Source organism: Microcebus murinus, chromosome 1 (assembly GCF_040939455.1).
Source record: "Microcebus murinus isolate Inina chromosome 1, M.murinus_Inina_mat1.0, whole genome shotgun sequence".
Taxonomy (NCBI): domain Eukaryota; kingdom Metazoa; phylum Chordata; class Mammalia; order Primates; family Cheirogaleidae; genus Microcebus; species Microcebus murinus.
Window position 1 is genome coordinate 17,023,631 of NC_134104.1, and position 21,111 is coordinate 17,044,741.

At 36.5% G+C, this 21,111-nt stretch overlaps 1 protein-coding gene across 1 annotated transcript in view; it reads left to right on the plus strand.

Moving 5' to 3' along the window:
* Positions 1-14,934: 14,934 nt before the first annotated feature.
* Positions 14,935-21,111, plus strand: part of CYYR1 (cysteine and tyrosine rich 1) — a 103,464-nt gene continuing 97,287 nt past the window's right edge. The window contains 4 exon segments of the mRNA XM_020284716.2: positions 14,935-15,021; positions 15,023-15,164; positions 15,167-15,328; positions 19,451-19,553. Of these exon segments, the coding sequence (XP_020140305.2) occupies positions 14,935-15,021; positions 15,023-15,164; positions 15,167-15,328; positions 19,451-19,553 (494 nt within the window).

Consider the following 21,111-nt stretch of genomic DNA (forward strand, 5'->3'; position numbering starts at 1 on the left):
ATCTAAAAGTCATCTGTTGCTCCTCCCTTACCTCATCTCCTACATATATTCCATCAACAGCTTTTTCTTATTGCTTCCCTGTCCATGAGGGGAGCTGAAGCATCAATTTCTCTCATCTGTTTTGCCACCACACATATCCAGGGCATCATGAAAAACAAAGATAGCCTCCCAAATTACCTCCTTGCCTATATCATCATCTCTCTATAAGCCATTTTCCATAGAGCAATCAGAATAATTTTTAAAATATATAAACCAAACCATGACATTCTTCTTCTTGAAACCCTCCAACTCTTCCTGCCATATTTAGTAATGAATATTGTGCTTCTCAACATGGTCTATCAGCACTATCAAGGCTTGAGTACAATACTACCATCTACCATCTCATACCACCACCCCCTTGCTTATGTTAGCGCAGTCATGCTTGCGGTCACCGATTCAGAAACTCCCTTGTCCAAACTGTCTAGAGTCTAAACATGGGGTGTTCATGGGGTTGGGGAGAATTAGGAGTGAAAGAAAGAGGGAGAGGAGAAGGGAAGAATATAAACTGACATCTGACTCAAAACCCAAAAGACAATTAGAGGTCATAATTAAAGGTTTCCCATATGAAAATCTGGAAAGAGGACTTCAGGAAAAGGAAGCATCCAGTGCTCTGTGTGTGTGTGAGCATACACATATGTGTGCATATGTATGTATGCATGCACCTAAATTAACTTCTCTCTGTCCTTGCTTCTGCTTGTTCATAGTTGTTCCTCTGCCATTAAGTTGGGCCAGCAAATGGCACGGTATAGCTGCATGCTCACTCTTCTCTCACACTCCTGCATTGTCAGCTCCCATTGTTACCTGACTCATTATTTCAGCATTTCCTAATTTGAATTCCCAAGTATTGTACTCTGATGGGCCAAACACGTCTTTTGGTTCCAAGTAGTGCTGTAAAATGCTTTTCATTGACTACTCTAGCATCAGATGTCCTTTCTTAATCTAATCAACAAGGCTATGAGAGGAAAGGGTCATTTGGTACCAAAACATCTGTCTACAGTTCCACTGAGTTTGACTGCAGTCAAGTCCGTTTCCCTTTAAAGAGTATGGGTAAGCAAGCTTCCTGACTGACATAGCTGCTGAAATCACCAGCTGAATCATCCTTTGCTGCGTACTCAAGGTCATTCTACCCTTCAGCTCTGCTATCATTCATGTTCCCTTTTTAATTTATCTTCCAGAGAAATCCCTGGAAGATATCAGACAAATAGACCTGGCAGTAGCAGAGGTTAAAAGCAAATAGATAAGTATATGTCTTTCTCACGACAGTGTAAGATTGAAACTAATTTTCCCTAGACGCTGAAACGAACATATGTCTTATATTTCTTAATTCACCTCCCCAAATGTAAATCTTAACTTCATTTAATAAATATTGCACACCCATTTATGAGCCAAACCATGTTTAACGCTCTTAGCAAAACAACCATGAACAGAACAGACCCAGGCCCTGCCTTTGAGAGCTTACATTGTAGTGAGCACACAGTGGATACATGCCATACATCTGTGACTACACAGCACTTTTGGAGTTTTTTTCCTGTGATTTGCAAATTTTCCACCTAAGGAGGACTGCTACTGCCAGGGAGATTCCAGAAACTCAGCAGCTCAGTCTTTCTTGCTACTATAGCTCAAGCATATGATTTTGATTCTTCTTATCAGTTGCGTTGTCAAGACATTAAATACAGAAAAAAGAACCATCAAGGTGAAAGCACACATAGAATTTGCTTTTTGTAAGGGTGGTATGGCATGGCCAAAAGCCATTCAAGCTAGAAAGGGAGCAGCAACAGGGATTCCCCTAAAGGGACTTTGTGCCCAAGATGTGGACTCTACTATTCCACTGCCTTGGGGTATACTTTGGGTATCCAGGGTATACTTGGATTTGTACTGTCCAGTGTGGTCACTACTAGTCATATGCATCTATGGGGCACTTAAAATGTGGCTAGTGCAACTGATGAGCTAAATTGTCCATTTTATTTCATATTAAGTCATTTAAATTTTAATTAAAAATACATACTTCTTTTCAGTTACTGGAAAATGTTTACGTTTGTTTGAAGCAACTTTGATATGTAAATTTATTTTTTCAACTGGACATTTTTTGAAATCTAAATAGAGATCTGGTATCTATGATGAAAATTTAGTGCCCAAATTAAGATGGGTTATAAGTGTAAAATGCACACACAGGATTTTGAAGGCTTTGTATTAAGAAGCATGTAAAGAGTCTTGTTAGGGGCCAGAGAGGTCGGGGGAGAAGATGGGACTGATATGTGGCCCAACTATTGTTGGTAAGAAGTGTGGCTGCTGAGCACTGGGCTGTGTTTCCTCATCCCACCTTCTTGTTTCATCTCCAAAATTCTTCCAGAGGATGATTGGGTTGCTCAATATAGCAGGGAGATGTACAGAGAGTATGGCCAATAAACAGCAGATAATTCTGCTGTGTCTGGCTCCTTTCTGTGTAATCTGACTATCAGGCTTCAGTACTCTGGGTCTCAGGGTTGAAGAATTGGAGTGGGGGATGGTGTGACAAGTCACTTTATTCTTTATGGGTATCAGTTTCCCCACATGTAAAATGAAAGAGTTTGGCCAGATGATCTCTGCTTCAACATGGGGACTCTATGAGTCTCATTCCAAGAAAAGTTCCTGGGCCTTGGTCAGCAGGCCCTAAGTCCCCTTTCATTTTCCTGTAAAATGGGCAAGAATTATTCAATTTCAGAAGGAAGGTATACATGTCCGTATAATATCATCCAAACCTTCCTCCTGTCCTTTAATTATTTCTGACTTCATTAGCTCCCCTTCCTAGTACAGGATGGATACAGGTAGCAATGTTTGTGCTACTATCATATATTCATTAAAAATCAGGTTGGACTCTGTTATGTACTTGTTACTATGTTAGGCCCTGGGAGAATCAACAGTACACAAGACACAGTCTTTGATCTTACAGAGAGGACAGTTGAGTGCAGGGAATAGGTAGGGTGGTCCAGGAAAGCAGGACAGTCTTTATAAGTTGGCAGAGGTGGCACCTACCAGTGAGGTGAAATTCCACAAAATCATACAAAGACCCTGATCCTTTTCTTTGTTGCTTTGTTTTGGAAATACCATTTTTTACTGATATCCATGATCATTTTAGAAATTGATTTCCTGGGAATAAATGTTGCCACAAGCAACATCATAAAAGTTAAATTTAACTGTCTTAATATTTCATTTGCTGACATTTGTTGTCATTTAATGCTTTAACAGCTCCTAAAAAAAATTAAGTCAAATGATCAGCCCATATTATTTTTTCATGCACATCAAATCACACATCTATTAAATCAGCATACAATTAATTACATTTCATTGGGAATTCAAATCAACTTTATAGGTCTCAAGTAGACTATTTAAACAGCACTACTAGCAAAGATATTAACCATTGCCCTTAGTTAAAATATAGTCAAAATATCTAAAAAATAAATAAAGTAAAATATATCCCGAGAGAGGAAAGAAGGTAGGAGGGAGAAAGCATGTAAAATATTTCATTAATAATTTTGTTTACATTAATTACATTTTGAAATAATATGTAATCAATTTTGGATTGATCAAGGCAAATAAAATACATTAGTAAATTGATCGTACTTCTTTTATTTTACCTTTTTAACATGGCTATGGAAAATTTTAAATTACCTATGTGGCTCACATATTTTTATTGGACAGCAATTTCCTAGACCAATGGTTCTCAAATTTCAATTTGCATCAAAATTACCTGGAAGGCATGATAAACCAATGCGATGTTTTGATTGTTGAGAATAAGGAAGCGTAATCAAGGAAGTGAACTCTGAGAAAGTGATAGTTTAGGCACGATCTGAAGGTGAAGATTTGGAGAGAGGACTACAACAGAGAAATGGAATAGCATGTGGCAAGGAAATGATCAGTACTTCTGAGAAACTCCAAGGAGGCTCTTTTGGTCAGATTTAGTAGGGAAAGAACTCAGAAAGGGAGATGGGAACCAAATCATGTGTGACTCTTTAGGTCTTGGTAAAAAGGTTGAATTTTATTCAAAGTCCAAAGAGGATACATGACAGAGTTTCAATTACTGGGGCATTGGGACATATTTTCATTTTTAAAAGATTACACAGCTAATATCTACAAAACTATTTGGATATGAGCAAGACTGAAAATTGAGAAAGAAGAAGGCTATTACAACAAAAAAAGTGCTAAGTAAAATATGCTAAGATAACCTTATGGAATACTTGGCACTTATTCAAAAGAATAATTGTGAAGACTGTACAAATATGGAAAATACTTAGGATACAATATTAATTGTGAAAAATATATAAAATTATATAGATATTATACTTCACTAATGTGAAGTTATGTACACATACAGACAAAAACTAAATAAGAGTATAACTTACCTCCCTAAAAAATATAGTGGGAGTATAGATGGTACTTCTCCTTTTTCAAAATTTAAATTAATGTAGTATTATTTTACAACAACATAGAGTGGGAGCTTTGCTTTAATTAAATGAAAGATTTCTCTCATCATTCCTCTTTAGGGTGAAACATTTTTTAGCATCCACCAAGAAGATAAAATTGTCATAATATGAGCCACATTTATATTTATGTTCATCACTGCATGAGTAAATCTGAGGGTTTTTTCTTTTAGTATAAAGAGGCATTCCATTAGTTTTTTATATCACTCTCTGTACTACAAGCACAAATAAGATATTATCCACTTGAAGAATTTCCAATTATATTAAAATTAATGCATCAGATCTCCAACTGGAAAACAATGGTAACCATCTGATTTCAAATCTCCCTACATAACTTCATCAACATAACAAATATATCTTCTAAGTAGTTATGATTCATGTAAGTTACATGCTAATTATATATCCTGCTATCCTACCAAATTATGCACCTAACAGCACAGAAATCTACATGTCTAAAATAAAACTGTACAAATATTATTATAGAGGGTAAATTCCTCTATAACCTGAGAGTAGAAAAAGACTTTCTAACCATAACTTTGAAATCCAGATACCACAAAAAGAAAATTAATTAATTTGACCTCTTAAAAATTAAAATTATTTGCGTGGCATGAACACTGTAAGCAAAGACAAATGACAAACTGGGAGTAATCACAACATATATCACTTAAAAAGATCTAATATCTCTAATATACAAATGTCATAGTATTTTTTAATTGAGGGCAAAACATCAAAATCCTAAAGAACAATTGGCAAAGATTTGAATAAATAACTCGCAAAAAGATCAGTAATAATAGCCCCAATGAAAAGATGTTCAGTTTCTCTCATAATAAGACAAATGTAAGGAATGCTACCTCTCCCATCAAATTGGTGATACAGAAAAAATCAAAGGCTAGGAAACATATTATATAGGCAAAGCTGTGGGAGATACATTATTGGTGGGAATGCAAATTGTCACAGTTCCTCTAGAGGGGAATTTGGCAATATTTAGCAAAACTACCTATGTATTACCACTTCTGAGAATGTATCCTAATGATATAGCTCCAACGATAAGAAAATATGTATTCTCAGAGTTATTCATTGCATCATTATTTGTCTTTGCACATATTGGAAACTATCTAAATATGGAAACATGAGAAAAGAGTGGGACACATTCAATGTATTGATAAGTCTATGGAGCAATAGAAGGTAAGTGAGGACTTCCAGTTCCAAAATGCCAGTGTAGTGTGACAAACTGGCTTCATTCCCCCTCCACCACCACAGAAAACCAAAACCAAACATATAGCACAGAGATCTACAGCAGTAACAACCCAGAGCTCAAGTATGAGGATGAGATAGTTCCCAGGGCTACAGAGAAGTGGACACACTCTGAGCAGAGTAGGAGAATCAGACTTCTGCATTCATGAAGCCCCTTCCCCGCATTCTGCCAGGCACCAAGTGGGGAAAGAATCTCCCCCCAACTCACAGTTTTTACACTGGAAAACATAAAATGGAGGCGGTCAAAAGCTTCCCTTTCTTCTTGGGTTCCATGGCAGAAGACCCACCCTTTTCTTAACCCACACGTAGGATCATGACTATCTGAAGGGAGAAATAGCCTTGCAAACAGGCAGAGCTGAATGGGGAAGGCAGGCCTTCCATCTGCAGCCGCAGAAACTCTGCTCTAAAACTCAAAGGAGACTGCAGATCGAGTGGCTATTCAGCACCACCATGGCTAAAGGATGTAGGTTCCCCATGTTCCCTGGGCACAAACCCTTAGCCAGCCTTCCCACACTGCCAAGATGATTATTTGGGGACCTCTCCATTTTGGACAGGCAGCACTCCAACTTTTCTAGAGCAGAAGCCAGCCTGGGCTTAAGGCATCACCACCTAGAGGCAAAAAGGAGGTGGTGACCTAGCAATGAAGATACACTAAGCAAATATATTCAATTGAAAAAAAAAAAAAAGGCTGGACAGAGTAAACTGGAATACATAAGATGAATGAGGACAATCTCTATGAACTGACATGGAATGATTTCTAACATGTATTGTTTAGCAAGAAAAAATAAATAAAAAGAAAAACCACAGTGCCAAAGAGCATATACAATATATTATCCTTGGCATAGGAAAGAAACAGAAATAACAAAGTCTACACCATTAACCTTGTGCATCACCACAAGGTTCTTCCTTGCTGTTACCAATGTCACAATCCTATAATGTATCTAAAATAATTTCAGAATTTCTTGCCTATATATTTGAAAACCTACCAAAAATCTGCTTGTTTAAAAAAGAAACACATGAGACAGAAACTGGATGATAATGACTCTGGTTACAGTCAAGGAATGGGGGAGATGGATGGAGGCCTATGGAAAGAATCAACGCTCTTCTGAATATAGCCCTCTGTATGCTTTCGGCTTTTAAATGCTTTCTAATGTTCTGCATATTTGAAAAACAAAATTAAATCAACAAGGATGGGGAAAGAAAACAAAGCAAACAGCAACAACAATACAGCAACCTCAAAGAAGTAAAACTGAAAGCAAGTGGAAATAAATGAACCCAACTGCATTTCAACTGAATTAAAGTTGGGGCTGTAGGTGGTGTGAGGAGGGGGCTACTAATTCAAGTAAATTATGAACACAGTAATTGGGTATATCGCCTCAATCTTGAGTGTAGTGGGGTGGGAAAGGAAACAAAATGAAAGCATATCTTGAACTCTTTTCAGTGGTGGGTTTTTTTTTTTTTTGTATTGTTATTATCTTGGGTGATGGTATAGACAAAGCAATTTTGAAACTATTTTAGATGTATTATAGGAGTATTTTAGATGTATTATAGGAGTAAACAAACATGTAAGTGTAAAAAAAGTTACGGATATGGAATGAGAGAAATTTAGGAAAAGCCCTTATAGTGAAATTAGAAGTATCTGTGTCTAGGGGTCCTCAAACTTTTTAAACAGTGGGCCATTTCACTGACCCTCAGAACATTGGAGGGCCAGACTATAGTTTAAAAAAAACTATGAACAAATTCCTATGCACACTGCACATATCTTATTTTGAAGTAAAAATACAAACGAGCAAAAACACCCGCATGTGGCCCGCGGGCCGTAGTTTGAGGACGCCTGGTGTAGACTATGGTTTCTAAGATATGTATTATATATGTAAGCATATAAATGAGCACATATGTGTGTGTTTGTGTGTGTACATACGTGCACATATTTCCTAGCTCTGTCTACTGAGAGGTACAAGAAACAAAGGGACTCCAATAGCAACAAGCACATCTAGTAATGAGAGCTCGATTTTATCCATTAAAAGGAACAAAGACTCCTTGGAGAAATGACTGATTTCAGGGCTGGGGCAGGGAAGATTCAATGTGAACCTAAAACATCTTTTATGTCAGAAAGTTAGGAAATGCCCAAAACAATTGTAGGGTTGTGTCACAAGGACGAAGTAGCTAGCTTGAAGGGGCTCCACTGGCCAAATATGGGGTATCTTGAGATTAATGAATTTAAAACTTTTGAAAAAATAGGAATTCACAAGTCCATACTGATAATCAATCAATCAATCAATTAATGAGGGAGAGGGCATTCTTATTTTGAATGCCAAACTCCAATTAGTGAATAGAGAGAGGGAAGAAAGAGAGACAGAGGGAGAGAGAGAGAGAGAGAGAGAGAGAGAGAGGAAGCTGCAATACAAAAATTGATTATTTCATAGCCATCACAGTATAGATTGCTTCAAGCAAAAAATATTCATGCATGTTAAATCTAAAGGAGGATATTTTGCTGAAGAGCAGGATATTTGCATGGCATTGTATCCCCATATATCACATATTGTTAGGAAAGGAAAAATTAGCAACTACATGCTGGAACTTTCCAACAGATTAACATGCACACTGAAGTATTTAGAGAGAAGGAGCTACAATGTGTGCAATTTACTCTTGAATGATTCAGAAAAGCAGTAATATGGGCACCTATTTAGAAAAAGAACACATGATGAAACAAATGGGACAAAATGTTAACAATAAGTGAATCTGAGTGAAAGATACACGGCTGTCTTTGTACTACTCTTGCAGATTTTCTATTTGACATTTCCAAATAAAAATTTTTTTAAAATGTTTACAAATTGCCATTGTTTCATCATCCTCTGAGTGAATGCAAGTGTCCTATCAGTGTCTACTGATAAGACTAACAGAAAAATATTCAAACAGTGACCTTCTATGTTGTCCTTTGTCTTTGTTTGAATTAGGGACAGATTTTGGGGTGTTTGCCACAAACTCAGAAAAATGATGAAGTATCTGATGAAAATAATTAAATAAAATAGGCTACATTATGTACTTAGTAGTAATAGTTGGAGTGCAGTGGCATGATCATAGCTCACTGCAGCCTCCAACTCCTGGGTTCAAGGGATTCTCCTACTTCAGCCTCCAAAGTAGCCAGAATTACAGGCACATGCCACCAGAGCCAGCTCATTTTTTAAATTATTTTTTGTAGCAATGAGATCTTCCTATGTTGCCCAGGCTGGTCTTGAACTCTTGGCTTCAAGAGATCCTCCCACTTTGGCTTCTCAAAATGCTAGGACTATAGGCATGAGCCCTCATGATCAGTCTAAAAATCTGAAGTTCTTAAACTGCAGCCTTTAAGAACATTTAACTCCACCAAGAATGATCACAAAAACAAAATTACTTCCCTATAGATAGATTTTTTAACTAAATTAGTGTTTTAAGGCATATGGTTTGAACAAGAACTCTCTTCCAAATTTCCTTTGAAACACTAATATGGCCATATTGAAGGGAGGAATACCCAGAAACTCAAAGCCCATTTTTAATTTAGAGATGCTCATACTAAATCCTTGTGAGGCATGAAAATGAGGACATGGAGAAGGTGATTTGAGGGCTCTTGCGAGTCAAACCTTGGTGAAAAGGTGAAGGCTAGAAATAGTTGTACACTAAAATAGACATGAGATCTAGAAACAGAAACCTGGATTCAAATTTGCTTATTCCAATTGGAAGTAACTAGAGGCAAAGGGCAACATTCCCTAAGAAGAATTTTCTAAATCAATGGTTCTCATTGCAGTACCTGGCCAGTAGTCTCTGCATTAACTGGGAACTTGTTAAGAATACTAATTCTCAGGTGCCAGCCCAGACCAACTCAATCAGGGATAGGATCTGGTGGTCTCTATTTTAGTACACCCTGCAAGTGAGTCTGATGCATGCTAAAGCTTTCAGAACCATACTTCTAAACTATAGTGTAATAATAATATAACACATTTTAGAATTGTTAGGGTGATTAAACAATATATTACACATGTGAAGATGATTTTCTAAACTGTAATCTACCACATTGTTAGTGGTAGATTATTGTTGTGTGGCGTAGAATTGTAAGATTAAAAAATCCTAAAATCAATAGTTACTTTGTGCTTTTATCAAACCTATCTCTGAAGAAACTTTAAATAAAGTTTATTTCCTTTGCACAGAACAGGTGCCTTGGTAAAGCTTTATTGATGCTAACTGAAATAATTGCTTTTGGGAAAGGTTATTGGCAAGTATTTTGTCTTCTGTTTTTGATATAGCCAGACCGAGCTCTTAAATTTCACCAAAACCAAACAAGCTATTAATCTTGAAAGACAGTTTAGATTTGGTGGTTAAGAGTGGAAGTTCTGCTCTGTAGTTACACTCATGGTATTAGCTGTGTGACCTTGGGCAAGGTTACCCACCCTGTCTCTGTCTTGATGCCTTTATTCATGCAAATAGGGATGATAATAATAGTATCTACCTAATTGGGATGTTGAGAGTGTTAATTAATACTTTTAAAGAACTTCGAAATGGTCTTGGTGCTTAAGAAGCATCAGTGTTCTTTCCACGCCCTGAATGCTACACTTAAATCATTTCTCTTTTTCTTCTTCATGTTTTTTTCTACTTATTTTCTTCTGGGTTTTTTTTGCATGTATCTGTAGAGGGACTTTCTTTTGTTGGCATTCACACATCGTCTAATGAAGAAGAAGAACAAATATAAGTAGAACCTTTAAATGTATATGAAATGTTTTTGTATTTATTAATAGGTAACCAATTGCGAGAAGTTATACTGACCTGTTTGACTATATGGTGAAATAAATTATTTGGAGATACATGTGTGGGTCAGAAGAACTCAAAGACACCCTTCACCAAACTCAGGCACAAACGCTATCACATCATAACAAAAACTAATGTGTGATCTCCGGGCATGGGATGTTGCCTGCCTCTCTAATGGACTTGGTAATTTGGCCTTACTTATCTCATCCAAGAAACTGGGAAACTGACCTAGACAACCTGTGAAGTCTCATCTTACTCTAACTTTTTGGTCATAAATAAAACTATAAGTTAAAACTGTTCACCTGTCTTATTTCACCTACAGCTTTTAAATCATATTCAAGCACTTAAAATGTAGGTATATACCTCATCGAAAGACAGGACTACAATGCAAATATAACACCAAATTATACATGATATACTAATAAATATTTTATTAATGAACATGTATCTTAAAATTTCAGAACTATGGCTAAAATTAAAATATCTCCAGAGATGAAACTATTCCATCTTCAAAATGCAATAATATTTAAAGACTTTCAAATAATATTAGCTATTAGAAAATATCTTCTCTAGTTGACATAATCAAGCTAAAATGAGTTTTATTTTAAAAACCATTTTTCTCATTCTAAAACAATACATGTTTATTGTAAAATATTTGAAAACATACAAAAAGGAATAAAGAAGTACATATGTATTTATTCACTAAATTAGAATCTGAAAGTAAATACAGTTTTGTTTCCTCCTTAGGAAGTCCATGAGCATTTTCCTATACTATTTAATATTTTCCACAGACTTGGGTTGACTGATAGAATAATATCACAAAGGATAGACCTATGTAAAATGCTATGTTGTAAAATAGCATTAACCTGTATTATATTTTATTTTAAGAGCTATGGAGCTATTGTGAAAATTTAGGACAATCGTGAAATAGAATTCTACAAGCCAAAAAATAGCTATATAAAAATTTTACATGCACTCATTTCTCATGTACGTATTACTACCACTTTTTAAAAATCAACTTCTGACATATTTACATACACAAAAACACACACATTTTAAGTGCACTGTCAAGTTTATAGTTCCATGACCCTGGCACATGCGTACACCTGTGCAACCATCACCATTATCAAAAAATAGAACATTTCCATCAGCCCCCAGAATTTCCCTCATGACCCTCTGCAAGCAGTCTTCTAATCCCACCCTCAGCCCCAGGCAATCACTACTCTGCTTTCTGTCACTATGGATTAATTTTGCCATCTCTAGAATTTCATATAAACAAATTACATAGTATGAACTATGTGTATCTGGCTTCTTTGCTCAACAGATTGTGACAGAGATTTATCCATAACTTTGCCTATACTTCAAACTTTTTATTGCAACATAGTATTTCATTGTATAGATATACTACAGTTTGTTCACGTATGGTTCATTTCCAGTTTGGGGTCATTATGATTAAAGCTGCTATGGACATTCAGTGCAACTGTGTACGCAGGCATATGCTTTCATTTTTCTTAAACACCCATGAGTAGAATGACAAATCTCTAGAATAAAAGAGGAGCCTGGGGCATTCTGAGGATGTAAACAGTACCTTAAACTGTGTATGGTTCAACCTCCTGCCATTCATGCAAAAGAGATGATCAGTATAATATTCCCAAGAATGAGAATATGATTGGCTTGGCTTGGATCACAAGACTGAAAGCCAATCAGTAGTGGAGCAGAATTTGATAAGGGGAAAAGAAACGAACGGGAGCTCATTCTGGGTAGAACACACACACACACACAAAGTCACACACACAAAGTCAGACAGTAAACTAGATCAATAAGTAAATTAAATGGTAGGTTATAATATGAAATATACTATGTAAAACTATAAAAAGGAGAACATGAATGGTGTAAGGGGTCAGGTGTAGGGAGGAAGAGAGGGCTGGATGCAATATTAAAAGTGCAGTCAGAATGGCCTCATCAAAGATGTGACATTTAAGCAAAACCTTGAAGGCTGTGAATCTGTCTTGTCTACTTCGCTTTTTCCCAAGATCTTCTTTGTTCCTATAGTGTAACGTCATTGAAGTGAGCATGTAAGATCTTGATTGTTTGTTATGTATTAATATTTTTAAATTGAAAATTAAAAATCAGCACTTATTTCTAAGGCACTTGTTTTTAAAAATGAAAGAGGCACCCAGGAGTAAGTTTGGGAAAAAGAAATTTCAATTAAAAAAAAAAAAACATTATCAACATTTTCCCACTGTTTTTCTTTTTTTTATATTTCCTCCAAGATGCCTAGGTACATTTATCCATTGTTGAGTTCATTTTGTATTCTGTTTTTCCCTTTAACTACCTATCATATCATTTTTTCCCATCATTTTAAAGTATTGGATGTTACTCCATAATATGCATGTATCCTAGTTTATTTAACTTTTTTTTTACCTCTAATGGAAATGTAAACTCTTTTCCATGTGTTAAAATTATAATAAACACTGTTCTAAACATCTTAATGGACTCAAATATTAACAGAATATGATTTGGGAATAGGATTCTTGGAATGTAGTTTTTATCTTTCGGTGGTTTAGAAAAAGTTTCATTCTCTTAAATTCCAGGTTTGCAAATCAGAAGTCTCATGCCTATCAGATTCTCTTTCTTTTTCAAGTAAACTTTTAAAAATTGTATATGAAAATTTATATGATTTTAAATTTATACTTTTTCAGATAGGTCTCTAAGATATGTATATATGTGTGCCTCTTTTCAAAAAATTCTCCTTTGAATTCATTGATTGTTTTAAGTCTGAAAATTCAAATTTCATTATAGCTCAGAATTTTTAAAAAATTGCTTTGATGTTTGCTTTTCACTTTTTGTTTATTCTGAAACTGCTTCTAGCCTGCATATTATTAGGCTAGCTTCAGTCTGGCAAATATCCCTGGAGTCAGGGATACCTGTTATAAGGGAGACTGTAAGAGTCTAGATCAGAGCAGAAACAGAGAAGAAATTTGAAAAACATTTGAGTAGTACTTAGCTATATATATACAATCAATAGAACTCAGTGATAGATTAGCTGTTGGGGGTGAGAGAAAAAGAGGAGTTTATCAGGCTTCTTTTGGACCAGGTAGATGGTTGGAACTTCATAGATGTGTAAAGCACAGTAAGGAACTCACAGTAAGGCTACGTTTATCTTGGAGGTGCTGTATCCTCCCACCCTCTTATGGCCTTTCAGTGGTGTATTTATAAGAAACAACTCTTAGAGGAGGACTGAGAAAATTAACTACATATGTATTTGAATTTTGATATCTATGGCCACATTGCTCTCCTTAAAAGAGAATTTGTTCTTTGTTTTTTTTGTTTTTCGGTGGGTGGTTGGCTTGGCACATAAAAAGTGATGCCTCACTGTCGATTTTATTTCCACTTTTTTTCTTCTTGGAAGTAAGGATGAGTTGCTCTACATTTTTATGTCTACTTTTGGATTACTTGTTCTCTTCCATTGAGCCTATCTATTCCAATGTTAACAGTTTTAATCATTGTAATGTTATATTTAATTAATCTGTTGAGGCTAATCCCGTTCATTACTCTTGTTTTAAATAAATATTATTGCATGTTTATTTTTCACAGAAACTTTAGAATCAGATTGGCTTGGAAAATGTTCATGTTGCTGATGTTTTTGAATTGAGATTAGTTCCATTTCAACAATTTCTAGAATAATTTGGAGAACCTTGTTATATTTGTGATGCTGCATTTTCTTAGTCAAGAGAAGTATCTCCATTCACTTATTCACATTTTTTTCCTTCATGCATAACATTAAGAACTTTCTAAGTGGTTTTTATTTGCAGGAAAGAAAACTATCGTGTTTTTTTAGATAGGTACTTTATAGTTGATTCTCTTTGATTTTCCACCTATACAAGTATTTCATTTGTGAATGACAATCTTGCTTCCAATTTTTATAAATCTTTTTTTTTCCTCTCTTGTCTGATTGCTTAGGCCAGTAACTCCAAAACATACTCGGACAATAGTGATGACAGTGTGCATTCATGTTTTGTTTTGTTTTCCCTGACTCTACTAGAAATAATAGTAAACATCTTATCGCCTTTCAGCAGAGATACCATACACTTTTTGTACTTTGCAGTTCTCCCGGATATTCTTCGCTGTCATTCTTTGTTCAATACCTTCAACCTTGAAAATTCCCTCCGTTGGTTTAAAGATAAAAAGCAAAGTTCTTTGTCATCCATTGCTTAGAAAGGAAAAAACTGTAATAGAGGGAAAAGTGCTAAACTCCATAGCAATAGCCAAAGCAAAAGGTTAGAAAAAGTTCCTCTAGGAGAAGGCCATGCCCTCTAGTCTCTCTATAGAAGGAAGAACAGGAGCTTGGGGAGGAGTCGGGGCCACTCCCGCCCCCTGCCCAGCGTCGGTGCCACCCGCAGAGATGAAATGTGAGCCCGGGTGGCCCAGGACGCTGAAGCAGCCGCCTACCCCGCTCCAGAGCGCCGTGGGGCAAGACAAAGACACCGCCGGTCCCCAGCGCAGCCCGGCCCGGGCCACGCGCGCCCCAGCCCCGCGGAGCTGCGCACCCGCCACCTGGGCAATGGCCAGGGCTCCCCTCGTCCCCTCTCTCTGCGGCGCTGCTCTCTCCATCTGACCGCCCCGCATTCTCCCCATCCCTCCTGGTCCCGGCTCTCCATTCGCTCCCAGCCTCTCTCCAGTCTGTCCGTCTGTCTTGGCGCGCAACCTCCGGCCACCGGCTTGGATGGACACGCCGACGCCGCCCGGGCATCCAAGGGTCTTGCTTTCGAAGTTGGTCCTGCTCTTTGTCTACGCAGGTCAGTGACAGAGGGCGGCGGGAGAGGGCCAGGGGGCTTGGGGGCTGCGCTTGGGTCACAGTCCCGGCTAAGGCGGGTTGGGCGAGATGGACCCGGATCTTTGTGGCAGAGACTGCTTGGTTTCGGGTAGCGACGGCAGAAACCCGCGCGCTTCGACCCTCCTCTCGACCTTCATTCATGCGATTTTGTTTTGCTCCTTTTCCTTTTCTTTCTTTCTTTCTTTCTTTCTTTCTTTCTTTCTTTCTTTCTTTCTTTCTTTCTTTCTTTCTTTCTTTCTTTCTTTCTTTCTTTCTTTCTTTCTTTCTTTCTTTCTTTCTTTCTTTCTTTCTTTCTTTCTTTCTTTCTTTCTTTCTTTCTTTCTTTCTTTCTTTCTTTCTTTCTTTCTTTCTTTCTTTCTTTCTTCATTTCTTTTCTTTTCCTCTCTCTTGGCAATCCGCTGGGTTTAGGGGACTGTACTCTCTAGGTACCATAAAATGTATCCAATTGTACCCACGACTCCAAAGGAATCTGAGGGTGCAGTCAGAGCTGAGGGGTGAGAGGAAAGCATTTTAAAAAGCACCTGAAGTTTAGAGGTGTTGCTGAAGTTTTAAAATAAACTAATCTGGTGACTTTTCCCTTTCTCTATAGGCTACCCAATGCCCCCTCCACCTTTCACTTTCTGAATATTCCAGGTTTTCCCTTTTAGAAAAAAAAAATCTTATAACTTGGTTTTGTTCTTTGGAAGATTCACAGTGTGGTAGACTGGGCAGGTGGATGTGTTGAGTTAAAATACACAAGAAGCATGAATTCCCCCAGCCTAATCAGTTTTCATTGATTGATTTGTTCATAGGTGGAGGGCATCTCGTTTCCCTCCCTCTAATTATTCTTAGTGAGAATTGCTAATTATTAATAAAGCAAAGTGGGTTTTCTTGTTCCGTGATTAATAGGGAGCCCTAAATGCCCTTTCATTGGTGATTTGGGTATAAAGTTAATTACACTTGTGTTCTTTGCATCTGTTCATATACACAAAACAGAGCAAGCTAAAAGCAAAGTTTTTTGTGAAATGTTTTCATGTCTTTAACTTCCTATGACACAAATCACAGGCTTACCCATGACCCTGCAATACTAAATATATGTGTGGTGCTGCAATTTACCTTTTGATATTCAAAAAGATACTGCAACTAAATGAAGATATTTTCCACCTTGCTGCCTGAACATCAAAAGAATTGAATTTCTCATTCAACCTTGCCACAAAGGAGTCATCATAACTCTTATAGAAATTTTCAGTCTGTATATTGAAATGTAAACGTAAATTAGTACCTGTCTAGAAGTTACCATTTTAAAGGTATTTTGATCTGACTTTCTAATACAGAAATTGATAAAAGTAGGATAAGTCTTTCCTATTTAAAGAAGAGAGTCCACATCCTAATGTCTACAACATTTATTTCTTTTCCTTAAATCTTCAGCATTTGAAGGGCTAAAAGAATCAATTGCATTAATATTACTTTTACATGTAAAAAATGTCTTTATTAGTTCTTTTAAAGCAATGATAATTCTTTCCCCCACCTCTGATCATTAAAAGAAAACAAAAATAAGAAAATAGCAAAAAGCAAATGAAACTTTAATACCCTCCTTCACATTTACTCAACCTACTCCATTGAACCATAACTTTTTTGTTGTTCTTTTGTCTATTTTATTCCCTGTGTGTGGTAAAGTGAAAGCTTCTGTTTCACACACCTGTTCTTCCCTTCCTCCTTTTTCCCTAGTGCTAGGTGCCCAACTTCCAGCACTTGGGAAACCAGCAAAGCTAACTAGCAGCAAAGGTGATTGGTTTAGAAAGGTTTCACTCCATTCATTTCTCTGCTTCCAAATCCTTCCCTAGTAGGCTACAAAGTAGTTGCAAGACAATGCTAGGTTGACTTAGTGTCTTTGATAAGAAACATTTAGCTGATAAGTTCTTTGGTGTTAATTATTGAATTCTTATTTCAGAGGCTTTTTTATGCTTTTCATACTCATTCAACTAATATTTATTGAGATATGTTGAGTGATTCCTAGAACAGAGGTCCTGCTCTGAGTCTTCTCAAAAAAAAAAGAGTGCTCATAAATATCTCTAATATGTAAAAGGCTGTTTCACAGGAGAGGTAAAATCATGTGCTGTAGGTGTTCAAAGGAGAGGACCTTATTGCTGGCTTATGAGATAAGCTCTATGACAGCAATATCTATTTTGTTCAGTAAAATGGAGCTCAATAAATATTTGCCCAGGAAAACTAAATTGAGGAGGACTTGAAGGAACTAGATCTTTGAAATATAGGGAAGCCCTGGACAAAAGGAGATTGAGTAGGATATAGTGTGAACAAAGGCAAAAATAGTGAGATGTATATATGCGACAATGGATATTTCAGTTTGGTTGGAACTAAAAGATATGACTGGAATTGAGGGCTGGGGTTAGATGCTGGAATGTCACAGAAATAAAAATAGTTCAGAAACCTTGTTAAATGAATTGTTGGTTTTATGGGACAAAAACCTAAGTAGATGTACTATACATAACCTGAATTATTTTCCCCACAACAAATGCAATAAATTCACATTCCATTTAGTTAGGAAAATGAGAGCAAGGTTTCTATACCTAAAGCATTGTGTTTTACTATAGAGTCACTTTTGGAAAGAGACCCAATGAAGTGTTGATATTATCATCCAACTCCCACTGCAGGTTACAAAGACAGGATTCGGTCAAGGTTTTACCTTCCGGGACTCGGCTGGTAACTTCTGTCCCCTCCCTTTCCTTCCTCTCTTATCTTAGCTGTGGCTTGCAAGAGCCATTCCTAAGCAAGTGCTTCAAGCCAGATATTGCTTTTCCTGTTCTGCACATTCCTTAAGGGAGGGAGGAGAGGTGAGTTGGGAAACCTTATTCCAGATCATGCCTTTCAGTAAAAAAAAAATCAAAGAAAATTTGAAGTGGCTAATTTTCAGGCATATTAACTTGAATATTAGAAGTATCTTGGAGGACAAATTGGAACATTCTATTCTTTCTCAAGTGAGAAAAAGTTCCTATATGGCCCAAACACTGATCTTCATAGAATTATTCTCAAATAAGCCAGAAAAAGTAACTAACATAACAAAATAAGCGTTGAGGTGTGGTGGAAAGCTCAGTTTGGAAATGTTATGATTGTGAATGTATTTGCCATACTGTTAAATCTCCCCCTTTTAGGTAACTGAATTCTGGGAAGTAAACGAGAGCACTGGAAAATATCCTAAAAATCATGACCAATATGTGACATGATCTAGATATTTGCTGTGAGCATAATCCAACTTCTTGGCTACGAAATTTTGGGCTTGGTTTCCTGTAACATTGGCTCAGAATATTTTGATAACACCCTGTCCTCATAACAGTAGTCACTGGAATACGATAGTAGTAACTGAACCTTTGATACTCATGGAGAGTTTAATAAACTGTCATTGTCCTGGGCATCATTCAAAAGGCACCCATGAGGTGGGTCCTTGGCCAAATGGGTAGCGCATTGGACTTCTAGAGGTTGGAGGCAGTCACACGGCACCCATGAAGTTACTCACACATTCATTGTCCTACTCTGACAGAATAATGGGGACATTAGCTCTCTCACAATCCAAATGGCTTTTAAGAGCATGAAGCAAAACATTTCTGCTAAGCTCTTGAGATAGTCTAAATATTTGAATAAACAGCACTAAAAATGAGAGCTATAGAAATTCACTGAGAAAACTATAAAATAAGTAGCTTTAAAAAGTATGATGTACTCTTCAAAATGCATTTATTGTCAGTATATTAGTTTCTCCCTTGGATCTAAATCATTAGATTGTATTTCTGTCTTCAAATGTTAAAAGTGGATTTAAGTAGAGTTACTAAATCTTACAAAGTAATTATTTTCCCCTTCTTACCACAACCCAGAGGAAATCCTCAATGGCTGTGTTTATCAATCTATGATATAAAAATAAAAGTAGGGGAGAGAGGCTAGTCTAGAACCTTATTTTAGAATTCTGAGTACAAAAATGAAGATCTAAATGTACTGAAGAGTGGTCATTGGCTGATTAAGATGTGAAATAGAATAATTTTTCCTGAGACTGTGATTTTACAACATTAACTGCTCATGTGTTGTTTTTATCTCATAGACAATTGCATTGCTCAATGTGGCAAAGACTGCAGGTCTTACTGCTGTGATGGTACCACACCCTACTGTTGCTCCTACTATGCTTATATTGGGAATATCCTTTCGTAAGTATTAGTGAAATTTGGCAATATCGATGTTTTTTCCATTATTCAGTTATACTTTCAAAGAATACTAAGGCAAGAGATTTTAAGATTGGTTATTAACATAAAATCTTTACAAGAGACATTAAACACTCATCACTATCTAATGTGCTATATTATTTGACAAAATGTGCAAATTAATATACAAAATAAATTGCCTTTATTAGAATACAGTTAAAAAGAAGTATTCTTTTATTGTTCAATTTTGTGTATTATAATAATGTTTTAAGTAGGCATCATTTGATTGATAATATTTTAACAATGTCAATGACATTTTTTTCTGCTTTGTTGAAGGATTTGTAGGTCAAAATTTGTTATTTAATTATGGCCAGTTTATTTTGTCATTATTTATTAATTTAATGTATCCCCTGTATGTCAGGGAAAGAGAGGTTATGAATGAAAAAACAGTTGAGATATGAAATGTCAGTTCTCACATAACACATATAAAACAACTTCAGGTAGCAAGTTTAGAGCCTAAGAAAAGGTAAGTATGAATAATGTAAAGTGACAAATAACAAAGCACATACACATGAAAGAAATACACACATGTAGAATGTGTTAAGCATTTCCCTGTCAAAAATTAAGAATTTTACAGCTGTGTCTGGGCAAACGGAAATGAAGAAGCAGATCCTGCTTTCAGGGTTGTATGTCTGGAAAAAGTGTGCATTTGTCAGTTCCTCCAGAGAGGAACACACAGCTGAGAAGTAAAAGGTAGAGAATTAGGAACAGAAGAATTTATTGAGTCAAAAATCCCATGGCTTTCAGATAGCAGCAGCAGTCTAGCCTCTGTGCTCTTTGGTTTTTGTTTTTCAAGTGAGTGTCAGGATGATTTGGGAAATTCTGTTCTGTTCCTAAACAATTCTGCTTAACTCGTGCCCTATGAAGGCTCCAGTGGAAACAGGAAATAATAGGCACTAAGTCATACATGCCCAGCTATTTTAGGGACATGTCCATTGAGACGGCTTATAACACATCCTCAGTTTCCTGAGAATAGAAAACTTGGCACCACATAAAGCTTCTAGAGTCAACGTTGGAGCTGATGTTAGAGAGTATGTCCCTCTGAATACAGACCAAAAAATCATACTTTGGGATGCTCTTGAGCACCATCATAGCCATGAAAGAAATGTCAGGCTGTAAGGAAAAATAACGTATGGATTTTAAGCACTCTTTGAAATGCAAATAAACTCTTCATAAAATGTTGAATTTTTCTTCATGGATGATTTGGTGGAAAAGAAATTAAGACCACTTCCTATATTAGAAAACTGTCAGAGTGATTTTTTTATCGGAATTTGTCAGCCCAAATATAAATATATAATAATTTTCACAGTTATATATCCCTTTACAGTATTTAAAGTAATTTATAATAAAATACATTATTAATAAATTAAAATATTATTTTCAAGTGGTTTGCACATGCTGTTTCAAGTAGAGGTGTGAGTGGCCCAGCAGGTGGTTTAGATTTGGGGACCATGAGGTCAAATTGATTCTGTAATTCTTTGGTTCTCTGGCTTCTGGCCCATTT